At 42.7% G+C, this 23296-nt stretch overlaps 1 protein-coding gene across 3 annotated transcripts in view; it reads left to right on the top strand.

The window, feature by feature from the left end:
• The window catches only part of LOC132891447 (receptor tyrosine-protein kinase erbB-4-like), a 962854-nt gene that overhangs the window by 701038 nt on the left and 238520 nt on the right, over positions 1-23296 (top strand). For all 3 annotated transcript variants that reach the window (XR_009655323.1, XR_009655322.1, XM_060928997.1), the window contains exon 6: positions 2618-2736. Coding sequence is in view for 1 of the 3 variants with exons in the window: in XM_060928997.1 (XP_060784980.1) it covers positions 2618-2736 (119 nt within the window). In the remaining 2 variants the exon portion in view is untranslated. The remainder of the gene's footprint in view (positions 1-2617; positions 2737-23296) is intronic.

The raw sequence follows: 23296 nt of genomic DNA, 5'->3' as shown, positions 1-23296 counted from the left end.
AGAACAACGTACAACAAGTGCAAAAGTCAGGTCCAAGAATTGATGAACTTCTAGACAAGAAAGTTGTAGTGCCAACTGAACAAGTAACAGCATAACACTGAGTGTAATATTCTGTTGAAGTTAGGGATGTCCCGATCAGGTTTTTTTGCCCTCCGATCCGATACCGATCATTTGATTTTGAGTATCTGCCGATACCGAGTCCCGATCCGATACTTCTTATAATCAATAAAAAATAAAGACGAGGAAAGAAACGGATCCAGGATGTTCCTCATTTTTTATTTAACACCTTATTTTAACATCCAACAACTCCGTTAGCAAACAGAGCACTTGCGTGAGGCAGTTTGAACAATAAATAAATTAAAAAAAATAACCTTAAAATACCTGGCAGGAATGTAAACAAGTAAAAAAAAAAAAAAGTGCCACAGTGCCGGTAATGTGCTTTTAAGAACGCATCTCACAGTGGTGTACAGTAATTTCAATTAAGGAAATGAACGTTTTTCTTGATGAAAACAAGCATTTCTACCCTTTCAGGTTTGAGCCCATTTCTTTTGTCATCCAACGAAAAAAAAAAAGATCTCATGCTTTGCTTTCCGCTTCGAACTGCTTCCGTGTTCAACTTTGCCGGCAACAGGCAGCCAATAACCAATAGCGTCTCCGCTACAAAGTGATGTCATGCCGCACGCGTTGATGTTGCTGTGTTGAGACAAGAGGTCTGGTCTCACTCTGTGCCAACGCATAGCTATTGATGTGTTAAAAATGAGAATATATTATATAGATATATATCCGATCCCTGATCGGGAGGCAATGCCCAATTCCGATCGAGTCTGAAACCATGTGATCGGGCCCGATTTCCGATCACGTGATCGGATCGGGACATCCCTAGTTGAAGTACCAATACTCAGCAAACCGCCAAGGAAACAAACCAACCATACAAATGAGCTGACAAAGTACAACTAAATAGAGAAAAATAAAACTCAAACAGCTAACCCCAGGCTAGAGCGTACACAGCCTGGGTTGACCTAGAGTGATATGTAGTTACACAGTGGGCAGGGAAGCAGAGGAGAGGTGCAGCCTGAAGAGGTGAGTCTTCAGTCTGCACTTGAAAGTGGTCAGGGAGTCAGCAGTTCTGACCTCATTGAGAAGGTCATTCCACCAATGGGGAACCAGGACAGATAGCAGTCTTGAGTGGGCTGGGCAGGAATGGAGAGGAGGAGGGGCCAGGTGACCAGTTGTAGCAGAGCATAAGGATCTGGCTGGCTTGTAGGGTCAGGTCAAATCAGTCTCTGGTGGAAAGCCATGGCCTAATGGTTAGAGAAGCAGCTTTAGGACTAAAAGATTGTTGGTTTGATTCCCTGGACCAGCAGGAATAGCTGATATGCCCTTGAGTAAGGCACCCAACCAGCTTGCTCTGGATAAGAGTGTCTGCTAAATGTCATTAACCCCTTCAGTGCCCTTGGATGAGTCACGAAATCTTTTACCGCTGTGCCTTATGGCATATGCTACTCATCATAAACACCTCCTTTTATGTACCTTACATAGCACATTACTTTTACTTCACAGCAGCATATTACTGTGAGTTGGCCTAGTGGTTAGCTTGTCTGCCTCTTGATCAGGAGCTCGTGAATTCTATTCATGGTTGGGTCATACCAAAGACCATCATAAAAATGGTACCCAGTTACTTGGAATGCATGGACCCTTTGTATTTTCAAGTACTAGTTATGGACAGGTTCTCATTGACAAGACCCATTGTCTTTTTTTTTTTATGTTTTTGAAGTTGTTTTTGATTACTAAAGTTATTTTTACTCTACAACAGTGTTTCGTGTGATTTTTCTATACAAATATTAAAAATATAAAGTTCTGAACAAGTTAAAGATTATCAAAATAACCCAATTTTGACCTATTTTTGTCCTCTATACCCGGCACATTACAATTAATTATGGGTTGCAGCCAAGGGGTTAATGTAATGTAACCTAACCCCTTGACTGCCAGGTAAGCTAGCACCAATGTCTTAAATGTGATATGGGCTGCGATAGGTAGTGAGTAGAGTGGTGACATGGAAGGAATGAGGAAGCTTGTAGACCCGGTGAGATGCAGCATTCTGGATGGCAGAAGCTGGAAGGGCAGCAAGGAGAGAGTTGTAGTAGTCAAGCGGGAGAGGATCAGTGCTTGGACCAGGAGCTGAGTAGAGTAGGTGGTGAGGAAGGGACGGAACCTTTGGATGTTGTAAAGGAAAAATCTGCATGTCCGGGTCGCTGTCATGATGTTCGCTGAGGAGGAGAGTCTGTTGTCAAACACCATCCCTACTGTAGGTTCTTCGCACTGGGTGAAGGTGACAGAGATGTGGTCGGAAAACCACCTCATGCGAGCGTATAAACATTTTTTTTTTTTTGATATTTGAACTTTTTTTTTCAAAACTCACCCATTTCCATTACTCCATTTTTTTTTCTTTTTGTTTGCATTAAGCAGGTCAATGGAAACGCAGCTACTAAGGTGAAAATACGGTGTGACTGTTGCTTTAGAAATGGCCTTCTGTGATTAATGATAACATTTTATTAAAAAGTACTTGATATTTAGAAATCTTGAACCTTCTCTCTCTCTCTGTCTCTCTCTCTCTCAGTGACGAAGACGGTGTGCGCTGAACAGTGTGATGGTCGTTGTTTTGGTCCATACGTCAGTGACTGCTGTCATAAGGAGTGTGCAGGAGGCTGCTCGGGTCCCAAAGACACCGACTGCTTTGTATGTATACACACACACACACACACACACACACACACAGAGGAAGCTAATTCATGTCCAAATCAAATATTTGTCGAGAATATTCTTCACAGATATATTTATCTGGCTGATGATTAAAGGCACCATACACACTATATAACCTTTGCTGTGGTCCATATATCATAATTCCTTGCATCAGCTCAGGTACTGCAGTCATCCAGGACAGGTCAGTAAACACCACAGAGAGCGAACAGTTTATGCATAAGCAGGTTGTCCTGAAGATTTTTTTATTTTACGTTTTTGATGAAAAACAGCTGGTGTCTTGACAAATTATTCCTGCCGTTAGTCCATTTATCCAAAGAGGCGTTTGACGTTAGTGTGTCTCAGTGTCTTGGTCACATCATGATGTACGACTGATGGCTTCTTTTTATTTTTATCCTTTTATTCAGTTGAAAATTACAGTGAATACGTTTTACCTCATAAAATCACTTGATAGAGCTTGATGGAGTGCAAATCCTGTCTGAGTTTAATGCTTCTGGAAAAATCTCACACATTTGCTTCCATGCACATGAGTGCATGTTTTTCACAGGTGACTAGTACTAGGATGTAATTATGCACAAAACATCGATGCATTTTCAGAAATGATGAAGTCCTGAAAAATAACAGGGCATGCATGTGAAAGTAAAAGAAACATGTGGAAATAAATAAGTTCTAAATCAGGGAAAAATAAATAACTCATGAAAATGTGAAAACAGAAACACAGTCACTACATGCAGACTCGGGTTATAATCGGAGCAAGGTGGGGATGAAGCCCGAGGGCCTGAGCTCAGAGGGGCCCCAGGGTGGATGTCTGTTGTGTCAGTTACATGAGTGCAGCCTGAACTCTAGCATTATGAATGAAATAGGGGAATAAGACGGGTTGTTGGGGTTTGGTGTTACTGCTGCCCCAAAGCTCTGTGTGGTCTTAATCTGGACCTGACTGCATGTGATTTTTAAATTAACAGTACGACTAAAACTAATCACGTGAGAAAACCAGATGTTAATATCAATTAACCAAATGGAAAATAAATGAACCTTGTAACATGAATAAATCATGAAAAAACCCACATGTAAAAATAAACAAGTCTTGTCAACATTAATCATTAAATGCAAAAAAAAAAGCATGTGAACGTGAATTGTCAAATAATCACAATAACAACAATTAATTAATTGTTGAGGGGGGAAATCACATGCAAAAATAAATTAATCATGAAAATTAACAAACATACTGTACGTAAAAAAGGAAACTTATGTGGAAAAAAGTAAAACAAGAAGACAGAGTCATCTATATCCCCCGTCCTATACAGTATACCAATTACTGTATATACCAAGTTTCAAGATATTATTTCTCACATTTTTCAAGTTCTACTGCAGGAAACCAACCCTACCTCTTTACATTGACCTCAGCAGCCCATGGCATAATAAACCCACAGGACCTTTGGTCCAGCTGAGCTAAAAATTAAAATTTCTCACATTTCTTAGTGTCAAAAGGCACATATACATTACTTAATCAACACATATACCAACTTTCAAGACCATACCACTCATAGTTTTCAAATTCTGCTCCGGAAACAAAACCTATCCCTAAGACTAACCTGAGAGACTAAGTCTGAAATGTTAAAATTTCTCAAATTTCTTAGGATGAAAAGGCACATCTACATCTCCTTCTTAACATGTATACCAAGTTTCAAATCCGTATCATGAATACTGTGTATATATGCTCCGGAAATGAACATTGCTCTTAGAAACTAAGTCAAAATCTATTTTATGTCAAAATTTGAAAAATACTTTCTTTTTCAAAAATCCCAAATAGCAAAAGGCACCAGTTCACATGTTGCTTGATATGTATACAAAGTTTCATGAAGATATCTTCAATAGTTTTAAAGATGTGGCCCGGAAAAGAAAACGTGACTGGATGGACAGCCGGACGGACAGCCAGATGGATGGAACCCATTTCTATATCTCATCTCATCTCATTATCTCTAGCCGCTTTATCCTTCTACAGGGTCGCAGGCAAGCTGGAGCCTATCCCAGCTGACTACAGGCGAAAGGCGGGGTACATCCTGGACAAGTCGCCAGGTCATCACAGGGCTGACACATAGACACAGACAACCATTTACACTCACATTCACACCTACGCTCAATTTAGAGTCACCAGTTAACCTAACCTGCATGTCTTTGGACTGTGGGGGAAACCGGAGCACCCGGAGGAAACCCACGCGGACACGGGGAGAACATGCAAACTCCGCACAGAAAGGCCCTCGCCAGCCACGGGGCTCGAACCCAGGACCTTCTTGCTGTGAGGCGACAGCGCTAACCACTACACCACCGTGCCGCCCCATTTCTATATCTCATCTCATCTCATTATCTCTAGCCGCTTTATCCTTCTACAGGGTCGCAGGCAAGCTGGAGCCTATCCCAGTTGACTACGGGCGAAAGGCGGGGTACACCCTGGACAAGTCGCCAGGTCATCACAGGGCTGACACATAGACACAGACAACCAATCACACTCACAGTCACACCTACGGTCAATTTAGAGTCACCAGTTAACCTAACCTGCATGTCTTTGGACTGTGGGGGAAACCGGAGCACCCGGAGGAAACCCACGCGGACACGGGGAGAACATGCAAACTCCACACAGAAAGGCCCTCGCCGGCCACGAGGCTCGAACCCGGACCTTCTTGCTGTGAGGCGACAGCGCTAACCACTACACCACCGTGCCGCCCCATTTCTATATCCCAAGTTAAAAAAAAAGTGAATTCTAAGGGAAGAAAAACACATATGAAGAGAAAGGAATCACTGACAGACTGATAGACAACACCATTACTGATTTTTCAAGACTTTCAAATCCGTAATCGTGCCTTTAGTGTCTATTCTGAAAAAGCTTGGGAAAAAAAGAGGGAAGCTTGTCAGAAAATTGTCATGGCCCATTCACAGATGGACATCTTGCTCTATCTGTCTCAAAGAGCTCCAGGAAGGCTTCATCATGTGGAGAAAGCTTGTGGGGGATCAGCAGCTTGCAGAAAGTTCCAGAGATTGTGGAGCCTGTCCTTGAGCTCGAGCCTCAATGTTTCCTCAAAGTTTGCTAGTCGAGGATGGCTCAATGTTCAGCCTGGTGGATGATGGTGAGGGACTTGATCAGGGGGAAAATCAGGGGCATATCAGTCCTCAAACTTGGGTTTCAGCACAATACAGCATAATGATCTTGATTAGGTTCCCAAAATGGGATCTTCATACCCAATTTACAAGTGCTGTAAAAATATAATTACAAATAATATAAAATAAATGAGGGGTGGCACGGTGGTGTAGTGGTTAGTGCTGTCGCCTCACAGCAAGAAGGTCCAGGTTCGAGCCCCGTGGCCGGCGAGGGCCTTTCTGTGTGGAGTTTGCATGTTCTCCCCGTGTCCGTGTGGGTTTCCTCCGGGTGCTGCGGTTTCCCCCACAGTCCAAAGACATGCAGGTTAGGTTAACTGGTGACTCTAAATTGACCGTAGGTGTGAATGGTTGTCTGTGTCTATGTGTCAGCCCTGTGATGACCTGGCGACTTGTCCAGGGTGTACCCTGCCTTTCGCCCATAGTCAGCTGGGATAGGCTCCAGCTTGCCTGCGACCCTGTAGAAGGATAAAGCGGCTAGAGATAATGAGATGAGAGAGATAAAATAAATGAGGGCGACAGTGGCATAGTGGATAGCACTGTCGCCTCACAGCAAGAAGGTCCAGGTTCGAGCCCCGTGGCCAGCAAGGGCCTTTCTGTGCGGAGTTTGCATGTTCTCCCTGTGTCCGCGTGGGTTTCCTCCGGGTGCTCCGGTTTCCCCCACAGTCCAAAGACATGCAGGTTAGGTTAACTGGTGACTCTAAATTGACCGTAGGTGTGAATGTGAGTGTGAATGGTTGTCTGTGTCTATGTGTCAGCCCTGTGATGACCTGGCGACTTGTCCAGGGTGTACCCCACCTTTCGCCTGTAGTCAGCTGGGATAGGCTCCAGCTTGCCTGCGACCCTGTAGAACAGGATAAAGCGGCTAGAGATAAGATGAGATAAAATAAATGAAAATATTCTATGGATGTATATAAAAAGGAGTTATTATCAAAACCTAATAAGAGTACTGTTTACAATGTTATCATCAAACTTAACAGAACTAGGTGTACGGTAGAACCACCTCTCAAAATAATACAAATTTAAAGTGTATGTAATGCCTTGAAACCCCACTTTTTTCCTTGTACAAAACAACAATCGTTATGTTGATTGACCATGTGTTTTCGAACCATAGCTGATCCAAAAGGCCATAAATTGATGGAAAACCAATAAGATCAGACGATTTTGACAGAACCTGCTGACTGAACCGGAAGATCCCATTCCGGTTCAGTCAGCAGGTTCTGCCAAAATCGTCTGATCTTATTGGTTTTCCAATATTGGTATTCCAATATTTCCATCTTATTGGTTCGAAAACACATGGTCAATCAACATAATGATCTTTGTTACACATGCGACATCACACACCCCTTTGGGATCAAGGGATGCGTGATGTCACATGTGTAATAAAGATCCAGGTATCAATTTCGTTCTTGTGCGCAGCAGTGTTTAGACCAGTCTTGATATGGAATCATGTTTTGGAGAGAATTCTGATGGTGATTGGGATTCTTATATGACGGATAAAGGGGCAGATGATTATCAAGGATATTCCGGAGTAAATGGTTATCTTTTTGAAGCCCCGAGATGAGAAATTTTCAGTTCACTCAGTTCACGACAGTCTTCCTCTGTAGCGTGCGAGATGGAGAGATAGATGGATAGATAGAGTTGTTGTCAGAAGTTTACATACAGTGACATGAACGTCATCTTGGATATGAATGTCATGGCAATATTTGGGCTTTCTGTAATTTCTTTGAATTGTTCTGTTTCTGTGGCAGAATGTACAGCATACATCTTTAATAATAATAATAATAATAATAATAATAATAATAATAATAATAATAATAAAACACACTAGAATTTGGTGCACAAGTTTAAATTTTCTTTGGGTTTTCTGAAATCAATACAGGGTCACAATTATACATACAGGGTCAAAAATATACATACAGCACACCTAATATTTGGGTAAAATGTCTCTTCGCAAGCTTCACCTTGACCAAACATTTTTGTTTACCATGAACAAGCTTCTGGCAGAATTATGGTTGGATATTTCACGACTCTTCATGGTAGAATTGGTAGAGTTCAATTAATTTTTTTTTTTCTTGGCATGGACTCGACTTATCAGCACGGTCCATATATTTTCAACAGGGTTGAAATCAAGACTTGTTTTAAGCTTAATGTTAGCCTGCTTTATCCTCCACAACCAGCTCTGATGCGTGTTTGGGTTCATTGTCCTGTTGTAACTCCCAAGTCCCAAGTCATGTTCAAGTTTTTGATGGTTTATGCTGAAGAATTCTGAGGTAGTCCTCCTTCTTCATTATTCCATCCACTTTGTGCAATGAACCAGTTCCACTGGCAGCAAAACAGCCCCAGAGCATGATGATCCTACCACCACCACCAGCTGTTACAGTGCCCCTCTGTACATTGTGATAATTGTGGCCAAACAACTCAATCTTTGTCTCATCTGACCATACAACTATCCTCCAGAAGGCTTTTTCTTTGTCTGTGTGGTCCGCTTCAAACTTTAGTTAAGCTTCAAGGTGTCAATTTTGGAGCAGGGGGTTATTTCTTGGATAGCAGCCTCTTAGTCCATGGTGATCTGAACTGTAGACAGTGATCCATCAGCTTCCAGTTCATGGCAGGGCTGTGCCATGGTGATTCCCAGGTTGTTCCTGACCATCCAAACCAGTTTCCTTTCATCTAAGGGTGACAGTTTGGGTTTTCTTGAAGCAAAGTTGCTATGCAAAGTGACTACACCTCACAATAACTTGGATACAATTGTTTGAACTGATCTTGGAATTTGCAGTTGTTTAGAAATGGCTCCAGGAGACATTCTAGAGTTGTGTATATGTGCGAGCCTGTTTCTCAGACCTGCACTGAGCTCCCTGGACTTCCCCATTGTATTGTGTGTTGGTCAATCCAATGAGTGCTGTAAACAAACCCTTTTAACGAAGGCACAAAGAAGCTACCAGCTTTAGTCAATAATGATCACTAACAGGAAGTTAAGAGACCTTGACATTTTGGAAGTTTCAGCACCTCTGAATTAATGATCTAAGTGAGCATATGTAAATTTTTGACCCTGTATGTATAATTTTGATCCTCTGTTGATTTCAGAAAACCCAAAGAAAATTAAAATTTGTGAACCAAATTCTAGTGTTTTTTTTTTTTTAAAGATATACTGTACAATCGCCTGACGATTTGTCCAGGGTGTACCCCGCCTTTCGCCCGTAGTCAGCTGGGATAGGCTCCAGCTTGCCTGCGACCCTGTAGAACAGGATAAAGCGGCTAGAGATAATGAGATGAGATGAGATGAGATGAGATACTGTACAATCATTCTGCCACAGAAAAAGAACAGTTCAAATAAATTACTGAAAGTCCAAATATTGCCATGACATTCATATCCAAGATGACATTCATGTCACTGTATGTAAACTTCTGACCTCAACTGTAGACAGAAAGAGATGTGCAGAATGCAGTGGTTACCTTACATCATATTTTTTCTGAACAAAACTAAAAACAAATTGAGTCTTGCAGTATTGCAATCTGAGAGCATTTAACACATTTCAGTTAATAATTAATGATGATGATTACACGCGTGCATTTCTCTTCCTGTTAAATTGCATCAGATATGATAAGATCGGGTGTTGCAAGAGTGTAAATGTTGCTCATAATCATGCGTCTGGTGCACTGTGTGTGAGATAATAGGGGAATCAACAAACTGTCCAAATGTCAGATCAAATGTCATTTATTAAATCAGCGGGTTTCTTTTTTGCTCCAGTAATCCCCATGTGGTCGTTCTGGTGGTGATGGACACTTGATGAATCAGATTTATTATTAGTAGGTGACACGAAATCTGCCCGCTTTGTTTAAACAAATTTCACCCACTGTCACTTTAGATTACTGTCATTTCTCGTAAATTCGTGAACTGAATGTCCTGTTGTATATGGATTTGAACATCCAAACACAACGCAGCACTTTCACATCATTATTTTTGTAAGATTCCATCAACAATATCCAATTTCAGCGAATAAGCACGAAGTCAGATGAACCGAAATGACCCAGATAACTGGGGTTCCACGTGTGACATCATGCGAGATTAGCCCTGAGGCAAGGTTACCTTTTTCTGGGATCCGGAAGCCATGATTTGGTGATAGTTTTGTGCTTGATAATAAAATGACAAATAATTTATATTTCCCCCCCTGCTTTATTAATTAATTTTGGTCATTATTATCCATCCATCAGTCCATCCATCTTCTACTGCTTATCCGTATCCGGGTCGCAGGGGTAGCAGCCTAAGCAGAGCAGCCCAGACTTCCCTCTCCCCGGCCACCTCCACCAGCTTTTCCGAGGGAATACCAGGGCGTTCCCAGGCCAGCCAAGAGATATAATCTCTCCAGCATGGCCTGGATCTGCCCCGGGGTCTCCTCTCAGTGGGGCATGCCCAGAAAACCTCCCTTGGGAGGCATCCAGGGGGCATCCTAACAAGGTGGCCAAACCACCTCAATTGACTCCTTTTGATGTGGAGGAGGAGTGGTTCTACTCAATCTCTCCTGAATGACCAAGCTTCTCACCCTGTCTCTAAGGGAGAGCCTAGCCACCCTGCAGAGAAAACTCATTTCTACCACTTTTATCCGCAATCTCATTCTTTCGGTCACTACCCATAGCTTGTGACCATAGGTGAGAGTGGGAATGTAGATGGACCAGTAAATTGAGAGTGTCGCCTTTTGGCTCAGCTCTCTCTTTACCACAACAGACCGGTTTAGCATCCGCATCACTGTTGACACTACCCCGATCCATCTGTCCAACTCCTGATCCCCCTTACCCTCACTCATGAACAAAACCCCAAGATACTTAAACTCCTCCACTTTAGGTAGCAACCCCCCCCCCCCCGACCCAGAGTAGGCACCCCACCCATTTCCGGCTGAGCACCATGGACTTAGAGGTGCTGATCCTCATCCCAGCTGCTTCGCACTTGGCTGCAAACTGTCCCAGCACATGCTGTAAGTCACAGATTGATGAAGCCAACAGGACCACATCATCCGCAAAAAGCAGAGACATGATCCTGCTGCCACCAAACCGGACACCCTACGCCCCTTGGCTGTGCCTAGAAATTCTGTCCATAAAAGTTATGAACAGAACTGGTGACAAAGGGCAGTCTTGGCAGAGTCCCACATGCACCAGGAATGAGTCCAACTTACTGCCGGCAATGCGAACCAAACTCCTGCTCCAGTCACACAGGGTCCGAATGGCCCGTAGTAGTGGTCCCTGAACCCCATACTCCCGAAGCACCCCCCCCCCACACACACAGGGCACCACAAGGGACATGGTCGTAAGCCTTCTCCAGGTCCACAAAACACATGTAGACCGGTTGGGCAAACTCCCATGCACCCTCCAGTACCCTTGCAAGGGTAAAGAGCTGGTCCAGTGTTCCATGACCAGGACGAAAACTGCATTGTTCCTCCTGAATCCGAGGTTCAATTATCGACTGGACTCTCCTCTCCAGCATCCCAGCATAGGCTTTCCCAGGGAGGCTGAGAAGTGTGATCCCCCTATAGTTGGAACACTCTCCATGGTCGTTACTAATGATATATATTCATTTTAAAACATTGCAATAAGGCATTACATACACTAAGCTACATGTAAAAATGGATACTGATCGAGACTTGGAAATTGCCTCTGGGAATGAATTCCAGACAGAGACCCCTCAATTTAAAAAAAAAAAAAAAGTTATGTGCTTTGGCAGTATGACACTTAGGGATATTCAGATGGTTACTATTCCTAGTATTATGTTGATTTATACTGGAGCATTTCCTGAACAAGCTATTCACCATTTTGATCATTCTATATTAAACCATTTTGATAAGCCATAGGGAAGTCATGGTTAGAGAAGCAGCTTTGGGACCGAAAGGTTGCTAGTTTGATTCCCTGGACCAGCAGGACTGGCTGAAGTGCCCTTGAGCAAGACACCTAATCTCCAACTGCTCCATCAAGAGTGGTGGCATACCTTGTGTCTGGTTATCCAAAGAAAAATGGATGATGATCAGCTCGAGTGGTACCCAGCCAAAGCTAAAACTTGATAACTCTGGTTAATGGGATGAGAAGGACTACTACTACCTACTAGGTAGAGAAGCAGCTTTGGGACCAAAAGGTCACTGGTTCAATTCCCAGGACAAGCAGGAATGGTTGAAGTTCCCCTGAGCAAGGCACCTACTGTAACCCCCAACTGCTGTTCTGACTGTGTTGTATGTTGCTCTGGATAAGAGCATCTGCTGAACACCATTAATGTAATGCAATTTTTGTTTGAGTTCTCTTGACAGATGTGTTTGTTCCTTTGTGTAAATTGTACTTTGATTGGACAATGTCCACTCTGTCCATGTATGGATGCATCAGTGTCAACACTGTCAGATTTCCTCAAATCAATTCAGAAAACAACTTCACTCCTTGCAAATTGCTTCAAAATTCACATCCCTTCTTCCTGGCTGAACTGCTCATGAAGTCTTCATTGCAGTGATATGAAGTGCATATGACATGAAATGGGATGACTTGATCTTTCCAACAATGCTAGCTGCTTGTCTGTGTGATGAAGTCTTAGCAAGAACAATAATATTTACATTTACATCAAATTTAATCCAAGTTTCAATCTATATACAATCTTGCACAGGCTTGTAGTACTCGAGTCCAGGACTCGGACTCGAGACCGACTCGTGCCCTAATTTTAAGGACTTGTGACTTGACTTGGACTTGAGCACTGATGACTCAGACTCGTGTATTAACTGCATTTGGACTTGTAAATTGGAGATGAGGACTCGGATTGTTTCTTTTATTTTTTGTAACATGCCATAATAATTTGGGATAAAATATTCATATCTACATTAATTTTTATCCTAATTTTGTGCAAGAGTGTCACACCTGCGTGCCTTGGCGCGTGCATCAGATAGACTCTCGGGCATGCTCTGGACAGTGCGCACACCAAGCAGACTCTTGTGCCGTAAATGACTTGCACCTTCGCTGGATTAAGGCACAATCAGTGCACCTATATAAAGACTGTGAAAACACACTTACTTTGTGAAGTATTGAGTTGCGTTGCTGACACGTTACTGAGCCTTATTTCCTTGTTTGGTTTCCTGATCCCTGATTTCCTGTTTCTCGTCTTTGATTCTGCCAAGTCTATGATAGCCTGTTTGTACCTCGCTCGACCTATTGCCTGTTTCACTGTTTTATGATTTTGCTTGCCATTCTAGATTGTTTACTTGTCTTCACTTGTATTAATAAACACACCTTCTGCACTTACATCTGTCTCCCAACCATCTCTGACAGAATTCTTCACACTCCCTGACAAAGAGAATGCACATTCACCTATTCATACGTCATGTTCAGGAACAAACTAATGTTAATGGCGCTAAAACAGACACTGTCAAGTGGTGCAGGTGGAGTCTTGTTCTCAGACTCAACTCGGATCAATAGTGGACTCGACTCGAACATTGTTTTAAGGACTTGGACTTGACTTGGACTCGAGGTGTAGTGGCTTGACTACAACACTGGTTCTGCGTAGATCTCCACACGTTACTCTTGTTTGAATTGCTTGAACTCTTCACTGTATTGAGGTATTTCACTCACGTGACCAAGTCATGTGATGCTGCCATTTTGGACGGCACGGCTCGAATCAGTTTGAATGGGAGGAAGGCGACAAACGAAAAACATAAAAGAAAAAGGAGCGAGATGCAGAAAACACCTTCACTATCCAGCGATGTAGGGCATTTACAGGGCGAGCAGAGGGAGAGGTATTTGCAAAAATTGAGGTTAGCAGGCTTAGAGAACGACGTTTACCTGCTTCCACCAGGATTGTTCACTGACGTACGGAAGTACACGAAGCCCTCGTCTTTACCTGACTTCGGCCCACATGATCTGTATACCCATGTCGTTAAAAACCCATCGCCATACACAGGTATTGATCTGAAAGTGTATAAGAGTTTGGATACCTACAAATATTTTGTGTCAGGCTGGGTAACATGCCTACATCAGTGGGTCGTCCCTGGAGCCGGTGGTCGCCATCTGATTGCAGCTAAGGTTTGTTCACATTTTCATTTACTTTCGGTCCTCAGGATAAACAAAATGTTCTTAAATGTCATTGAAATAACTTCTTAGTCTGTTGAGACATGGCCCATTATAAATTTGCTGTTACCAGGCAATGACCAAGAACTGTATTATTAGGGTCGGTGTAGTTGTAGCAGTGTATTAGCAACTAGCTGTTAGCACTAGCTAATGTCAACAACATCATAGCTGGTATGTTACTGTAGCAATGTTTACGTTCAGTCATTTGGATGACTGTTAAAACCTTTCAGTCTCAAGTTTTTCCTTTACTGGATTTACTAGTTTACTGAGCTAGCGCGCTCGGGCAAGCCCGGAGCCAGCGCGCGCTAGCCGGCCAAGCCCGGAGCCAGCGCGCGCTAGCCGGCCAAGCCCGGAGCCAGCGCGCGCTAGCTCAGTAAACTAGTAAATCCAGTAAAGGAAAAACTTGAGACTGAAAGGTTTTAACAGTCATCCAAATGACTGAACGTAAACATTGCTACAGTAACATACCAGCTACTGTTGTTGACATTAGCTAGCTTGCCGTCCAAAATGGCGGACACCAGGGCGTCACGTGACCCTGTGACGTCAGGTGAAATACCTCAATAGATATGAAATGCAACACACATGTAACAAGAAAGAGCAGAACCGGAGCTTTGTAATGGCGTGAGTCAGATTTGTACAGTATTTATTTTTTACATACTGAAGTAACCACGTTATGAAGTCAGATCACACTTTTGCAAAGTGATACCTTTACTAATTTCTTCACCTGTTTTCACACTTCTGATTCTCAGTTGAATAAATCACAAACAAAGTCTCTATTGAGTCACATGGTCTTATCTTGGTTGTCCATCGTTTTCGATAATGATGCTTTGTGTTTGCACAATTCATCTGTTGTGGACTCTCATGTGGCTGTGGAGTCCAATTCTTGAGCGGCATGAACGTTCACAGTGTGGGCAAGTGAACTGCCCTGGCTCAGCTGGTGCGGCAGCAGCAGCCTTCTGTCGTGCTTGAACATCAGCAAGGCTTGTTCGCCGGGCTTCCTCAAAGCTGTCGTGGGCTTGTCTTGTCAGTGCACACCAACCATCTCTGTCTTGTGTACATTGCTCCAGCTGCTTTGGAGTGATCTTGGCATGGGCGATGTTGGCCTTCACACAGTCCTTGAATCACTTGCAAGGCATGCCTTGGTTTCACTTGTCAGTGGAGAGCTCGCCGTACAGCAGCTGCTTTGGCATCCGTGAATCATCCATGCGGATGATGTGGCCGGTCCACTGAAGCTGATTTTTCAGGATCATGGCTTCGATGCTTGTGGTCTCTGCTCTATCCAGGACCTCCAAGTTTGTGACCTTGTCCTACCATCGGATACCAAGAACTGACTGCAGGCTACGCATGTGGAACTGTTCCAGTAGTTTCAGGTGCCTTCTGTATAGTGTCCACGTCTCACTTCCGTATAGAAGACTGGAGAGGACGACGGCATTGTACACCTTGAGTTTCATGGACTGCCTGATGTTGTGCTGGTTCAACACACGTGAGCGCAAACAACCTAGTGCTTGGCTGGCTTTGCAGATCCTGGCATTGATTTCCTTGTCCAGGGTTCCGTCACTGGAGATGACACTGCCAAGGTACTTGAAGGCCTCCACTGACTTGAGCTCTGTTCCTTCAATGGAGATCGAGGGAGGACGAGCAGTAGAAGCTGGGGCAGGCTGCACGAGAACCTCCGTCTTGTCCAGGCTGATGGTGAGACTGAAGAGACGAGAAGCTTCAGCAAATTTGTTGACGATGTGAAGAGATGGGTTTGTGCAAAGGACCTGTGCAGGAAAGCTTTTAAGTGGAAAAGCCATTGCACTGGGGCAGATCCACTCTCTCGGCTTCAGAAGTCAGGATTCAGTGGTACAAAGAGTCGTCACAATGATGGCCATGACGTCTTTGGTGCCCTGTCATGCCCTACGCTCTCCACAAAGTGCTGCAGAACCGCCTTCCTGGCCATTGGAACTAATGATCTCCTCTGCCCAGCCCACCAGAACTGACTCACATGCTGGGTGGGCATCCCTAAGTTTCACTCTGCCAGGAAGCATGCTCACTAGACAAAAGGGTGAATGACCCCTAGCAGGGAGACTCGTGGGGGCGGGATTGTCTACCTCCTGTACAGGCCTTATGGTCCTGTCCACTGCCTGTACACACACACACGCTCGCGCACACACACATACATATATATATATATATATATATATATATATATATATATATATATATATATACCATATATACCCACACCCACATCACTGATGTGAATATAAAACGGCGGGAAGGGAGACAAAGTGAGGCGGGGGGGGAAGGAAGTGGGAGGAGTGGTAGGAGGCTCCCCGTATGAGGAGGTTTGGAACTCTGACCAATAAAATATGTTCTTGCCCCGTGTCTAATTACATTGTGGACCTGTAAATAGAGCAGCCGCAAGGCGGGCCTTATTCATTCTCTTACAGTTTAACTGAGGAGCAGCACCATGCCCGAGCCAAGTAAGACCGCGCCCAAGAAGGGCTCCAAGAAAGCCATGACCAAGACGGCTGGTAAAGGAGGCAAGAAGCGCAGAAAGTCCAGGAAGAAGAGCTACACTATCTATGTGTACAAGGTCCTGAAGCAGGTGCACCCCAGCACCGGCATCTCGTCTAAGACTATGGGCATCATGAACTCGTTCGTGTATGACATTTTCGAGTGCATTGCCGGTGAATCCTCTCGTCTGGCTCACTACAACAAGCACTCCACCATCACCTCCAGAGAGATCCAGACCGGTGTGCACCTTTTACTGCCTGGCGAGCTGGCCAAGCACGCCATGTCCGAGGGCACAAAGGCCGTCACCAAGTCCACCAGCTCCAAGTAAAGCGCGCTGCCGCCGCTGGCTTCAGCAATCCAACAGCTCTTTTAAGAGCCACCCACTTTTTCATAAAAGAGCAAATTTGTGTGTGTGTGTCTCTCTCTATACCGTTCCCTTGCAAAAGTCCATTGTAGTACACTAAATGCAGAGTTGAATAAATATGTATTTACTGACTGAAAATATCCTGAGAAAAGTTTCCAAATGTGGCCACATCACAGAAACCAACCTCCATCCAGTAAGTAAGTAAATAACCTATTTTCCTTACAAAGCGAAACTAATTTAGAGAGGGTAAAAATTATATTGGTGCTGCACAGTGAATTCTATTGAGTAGCTTGACTTTGAAAATGTTATTATAAATATTTTATTTGTATCTGTGGTCTTATAAACCGTTTTCCATGGTCTTATATATCAAAATAAACAGCAGATCTGACACTTTCGAGTGATATGAGCTGTTTTTCTGTCTTGTGGCAAGATGATAGGCAGAGGAACCAATGGAAGAGGCAGAAACCATTTTCCAATAAAAAGTGCTTTTTTTAATTGTCTTTTTCTAATTATTTTGAAAAGCTGCAAATATGTACAGTGTGATAACAAAAAATGGCAAAACAAATCTGTACAAAACACAAAATAAATAGGCATAAAGTCGTCAGGCTATGCCGCTAAAGTACAAGTTGAAGTTCAAAGTGTTTATTGTCATATGCACAGTAAGGACATGTCCACTTGCACAGTGAAATTCTTAGTTTGCTGTCCACCATGAATGTCAATTACAAATAAATAAATAGACAGAAGAAGTAATACAAAGTAAGGCAATATAGTGCAACAATAAAAGTGAACAATAAAAGCAAAAGCAACAAAAACACCCAGTGTAGTACAAAATAAAGGTTAAATGTAGTGAAACATAGGTAGTGTGATACAAAAATAAGGCAATGATCAGATGTAGCAGCAGAAGGGGCAGTAATGTGTGAATGTGCAAACAATGTAACCAGATGTAAACAGTCAAAGGACCCTGGACAAACTTTCCACCACCTTACAAACAACAGTACCTCCCTCTTCAGTCAGAACACACCCTGTGTCTGAAATCACTCACTCGTTCACTACTCCCTCCTCACTATATAGGGAATTACTATATAGAGGACTATATATTGAGCTTATTGGTAAAATGAAAAAACGCTTTCGGACACTACTCCGCCAGGGGCGGCACGGTGGTGTAGTGGTTAGCGCTGTCACCTCACAGCAAGAAGGTCTGGGTTCGAGCCCCGTGGCCAGCGAAGGCCTTTCTGTGCGGAGTTTGCATGTTCTCCCCGTGTCCGCGTAGATTTCCTCCGGGTGCTCCGGTTTCCCCCACAGTCCAAAGACATGCAGGTTAGGTTAACTGGTGACTCTAAATTGACCGTAGGTGTGAATGGTTGTCTGTGTCTATGTGTCAGCCCTGTGATGACCTGGCGACTTGTCCAGGGTGTACCCCGCCTTTCGCCCGTAGTCAGCTGGGATAGGCTCCAGCTTGCCTGCGACCCTGTAGAACAGGATAAAGCGGCTAGAGATAATGAGATGAGACACTACTCCGCCGCGCCGTTATTCACGTCATTATTGTCGCACAATTAAAATGTGACAGGTCAGTTGGCTGGTGGGTTATCAAAATAATAAATGCATTCATGTATTTTTGTGATAAATACCTATTGTACTGAGCGTATTTCCCACATTAATCAATATAAAGTGCCTGCATCTTTCAGTTCTTTTCAATCCAGGCTGAATACTTTCTTTCTTTTTTGCTGCTGCCTTTTATTAAATCAAATTCGAGGCTTTTGATCAATTCCTCGCTCTGCACTGTAACTTTTATTCTTGCCTTATTCTATTTTAGCTTATTTTCTGTTCTCTTACTCTTTTTAATTGTACTTGAATGATTGTTTATAATGTGTTTCTTCCTCCGTCCATTCACCCCAACACACTTTTTTCTCAGCATGACCACAATGCATGATGGGATATGTTGCTTGGTTAGTGACCATCGGTTGTACACTACTTTTCACGGTGCATCCTGGGATACTTTTAGTGCACTATATATGGTGTAATAATTCTCACTATACATTCGGACAGCACTACAAAATGGCGAACTCACTATCCAGTCCACTATATAGTGAGTAGTGAGTGATTTCGGACACAGGGACAGACTGAGGGAATGGGGCCGAATACAGCCTAAAACTAGCTGTAGCCCCTCCCACTGGCTTAAACCATTCACAAAAATACAACCCCGATTCCAAAAAAGTTGGGACAAAGTACAAATTGTAAATAAAAACGGAATGCAATGATGTGGAAGTTTCAAAATTCCATATTTTATTCAGAATAGAACATAGATGACATATCAAATGTTTAAACTGAGAAAATGTATCATTTAAAGAGAAAAATTAGGTGATTTTAAATTTCATGACAACAACACATCTCAAAAAAGTTGGGATAAGGCCATGTTCACCACTGTGAGACATCCCCTTTTCTCTTTACAACAGTCTGTAAACGTCTGGGGACTGAGGAGACAAGTTGCTCAAGTTTAGGGATAGGAATGTTAACCCATTCTTGTCTAATGTAGGATTCTAGTTGCTCAACTGTCTTAGGTCTTTTTTGTCGTATCTTCCATTTTATGATGCGCCAAATGTTTTCTATGGGTGAAAGATCTGGACTGCAGGCTGGCCAGTTCAGTACCCGGACCCTTCTTCTACGCAGCCATGATGCTGTAATTGATGCATTATGTGGTTTGGCATTGTCATGTTGGAAAATGCAAGGTCTTCCCTGAAAGAGACGTCATCTGGATGGGAGCATATGTTGCTCTAGAACCTGGATATACCTTTCAGCATTGATGGTGTCTTTCCAGATGTGTAAGCTGCCCATGCCACACGCACTAATGCAACCCCATACCATCAGAGATGCAGGCTTCTGAACTGAGCGCTGACAACAACTTGGGTCGTCCTTCTCCTCTTTAGTCCGAATGACACGGCGTCCCTGATTTCCATAAAGAACTTCAAATTTTGATTCGTCTGACCACAGAACAGTTTTCCACTTTGCCACAGTCCATTTTAAATGAGCCTTGGCCCAGAGAAGACATCTGCGCTTCTGGATCATGTTTAGATACGGCTTCTTCTTTGAACTATAGAGTTTTAGCTGGCAATGGCGGATGGCACGGTGAATTGTGTTCACAGATAATGTTCTCTGGAAATATTCCTGAGCCCATTTTGTGATTTCCAATACAGAAGCATGCCTGTATGTGATGCAGTGCCGTCTAAGGGCCCGAAGATCACAGGCACCCAGTATGGTTTTCTGGCCTTGACCCTTACGCACAGAGATTCTTCCAGATTCTCTGAATCTTTTGATGATATTATGCACTGTAGATGATAATATGTTCAAACTCTTTGCAATTTTACACTGTCAAACTCCTTTCTGATATTGCTCCACTATTTGTCGGCGCAGAATTAGGGGGATTGGTGATCCTCTTCCCATCTTTACTTCTGAGAGCTGCTGCCACTCCAAGATGCTCTTTTTATACCCAGTCATGTTAATGACCTATTGCCAATTGACCTAATGAGTTGCAATTCGGTCCTCCAGCTGTTCCTTTTATGTACCTTTAACTTTTCCAGCCTCTTATTGCCCCTGTCCCAACTTTTTTGAGATGTGTTGCTGTCATGAAATTTCAAATGAGTCAATATTTGGCATGAAATTTCAAAACGTCTCACTTTCGACATTTGATATGTTGTCTATGTTCTATTGTGAATACAATATCAGTTTTTGAGATTTGTAAATTATTGCATTCCGTTTTTATTTACAATTTGTACTTTGTCCCAACTTTTTTGGAATCGGGGTTGTAATCAATTGACTACATCATTACAAAATATTGAATCAAATAAGAAAACATAAAGAAATAAGCAAAACCATTTCCATTCACCCGCCAAACAACCCTATTTACAATGAATGGTATGGTCCTTTGGTTTCCCCCTGGAACCATGAAGTGGATGCTGAAATGAACGTGATGAACTCTTTTTCTTCTTCTTCCAAAAAAAAGTTCAGGTCACCTTCTGGTGTATCAGTGGTGCTTGAAAGTTTGTGAACTCTTTAGAAGTTTCTATAATTCTATAATTTTCTGCATAAATATGACCTAAAACAGCATCAGATTTTCACACAAGTCCTAAAAGTCGATAAAGAGAACCCAGTTAAACAAATGTGACAAAAATATTATACTTGCTCATTTATTTATTGAGGAAAATGATCCAATATTATGTATCTATGAGTGGCAAAAGCATGTGAACCTCTAGGATTAGCAGTTAATTTGAGCGTAAACTTAGAGTCAGGTGTTTTCAATCAATGGGATGGCAATCAGGTGTGAGTGGGCACCCTGTTTTATTTAAAGAACAGGGATCTATCAAAGTCTGATCTTCACAACACATGTCACGACCAAAGGAGATTTCTGAGGACCTCAGAAAAAGCATTGTTGATGCTCATCAGGCTGGAAAAGGTTACAAAACCATCTCTAAAGAGTTTGGACTCCACCAATCCACAGTCAGACAGATTGTGTACAAATGGAGGAAATTCAAGACCATTGTTACCCTCCCCAGGAGTGGTCGACCAACAAAGATCACTCCAAGAGCAGGGCGTGTAATAGTCGGCGAGGTCACAAAGGACCCCAGGGTAACTTCTAAGCAACTGAAGGCCTCTCTCATATTGGCTAATGTTAATGCTCATGAGTCCACCATCAGGAGAACACTGAACAACAGTGGTGTGCATGGCAGGGCTGCAAGGAAAAAAGCCATATTGCTGCTCATCTGCAGTTTGCTATAGATCACGTGGACAAGCCAGAAGGCTATTGGGAAAAATGTTTTGTGGACAGATGAGACCAAAATAGAACTTTTTGGTTTAAATGAGAAGCATTATGTTTGGAGAAAGGAAAACACTGCATTCCAGCATAAGAACCTTATCCCATCTGTGAAACATGGTGGTGGTAGTATCATGGTTTGGGCATGTTTTGCTGTATCTGGGCCAGGACGGCTTGCCATCATTGATGGAACAATGGATTCTGAATTGTACCAGCGAATTCTAAAGGAAAATGTCAGGACATCTGTCCATGAACTGAATCTCAAGAGAAGGTGGGCCATGCAGCAAGACAACAACCCAAAGCACACAAGCCATTCCACCAAAGGATGGTTAAAGAAGAATAAAATTAACGTTTTGGAATGGCCAAGTCAAAGTCCTGACCTTAATCCAATCGAAATGTTGTGGAAGGACCTGAAGCGAGCAGTTCATGTGAGGCGGAATTTTATCGCCGAAACTGTCAAGGTAACATCTTAAAAAATCCTTGTCTTAAAAAATGAATTTAAAGAATAGTTCATGTGAGGAAACACACTAACATCCCAGAGTTGAAGCTGTTCTATATGGAGGAATGGGCTAAAATTCCTCCAAGCCGGTGTGCAGGACTGATCAACAGTTACCGGAAACGTTTAGTTGCAGTTATTGCTGCACAAGGGGGTCACACCAGATACTGAAAGCAAAGGTTCACATAATTTTGCCACTCATAGATATGTAATATTGGATCATTTTACTCAATAAATAAATGACTAACTATAATATTTTTGTCTCATTTGTTTAACTGGGTTCTCTTTATCTACTTTTAGGACTTGTGTGAAAATCTGATGATGTTTTAGGTCATATTTATGCAGAAATATAGAAAGTCCTAAAGGGTTCACAAACTTTCAAGCACCACTTCATTATCAAACTTGTACAAACTGTTTACAGAGTGGTGATTACCAAGTTTTACCAAATAAATAAGTTTTTAACAGCCAGTATGTATCATTGCATTTGTGGAACCAGATAGAGTTAATACCGATGAGTGGTGAATGTATTTTAACGGAATACTATGAATGATGAATGACAAACAAACTGTTGTTGATTAAAATGCCAGTAAGTCTTTCCCCGCATTCCTACACAACACAGTTGTTAGAATGGTAATAAAGCAATGGCAATTAGTGATAAATGACAAAATGACCAGTAATATGAAACAATGTAAACAGTAACGGTGATGCAATGTGGAGAATACCAGCAACACTAGCGGCAAGTCAGTTTAGATGTTAAAGTGGCGGCGGATGACTGACTGTGCGCTCGGTGTACAGCTTTAAGGGTCACAGTTCACTCCGTGACATGTCTGATAAAACGTTCTTGAGGAATCTCAGGAATAACAATGGCTTTTTTTCCCCCAGATTTGGCACTACACTCATATTTTTGCTCATTTTTAAGTCATGAAGTTTCCCACCATCATGGTTCTGATGTTACCAGATTCCAGACAATCTCCTGTACACACTTACGAAAAAGATATCTAAAGTGGCAATGCAAAAGTAGAAAAGAATTTCACTATGTAAATTATGCATGAATAATTACGAAAAGTTCCAGTGGAAAAAAATGAGTAGATTCCTGATTACTTAGCGTATCATATCACGTGACATTGCACCACAGTTA

The sequence above is a fragment of the Neoarius graeffei genome, chromosome 9 (assembly GCF_027579695.1).
Source record: "Neoarius graeffei isolate fNeoGra1 chromosome 9, fNeoGra1.pri, whole genome shotgun sequence".
Classification (NCBI taxonomy): Eukaryota; Metazoa; Chordata; class Actinopteri; order Siluriformes; family Ariidae; genus Neoarius; species Neoarius graeffei.
The sequence above is the reverse complement of the archived record's forward strand: the minus strand, read 5'-3'. Positions and strand labels throughout refer to the sequence as shown.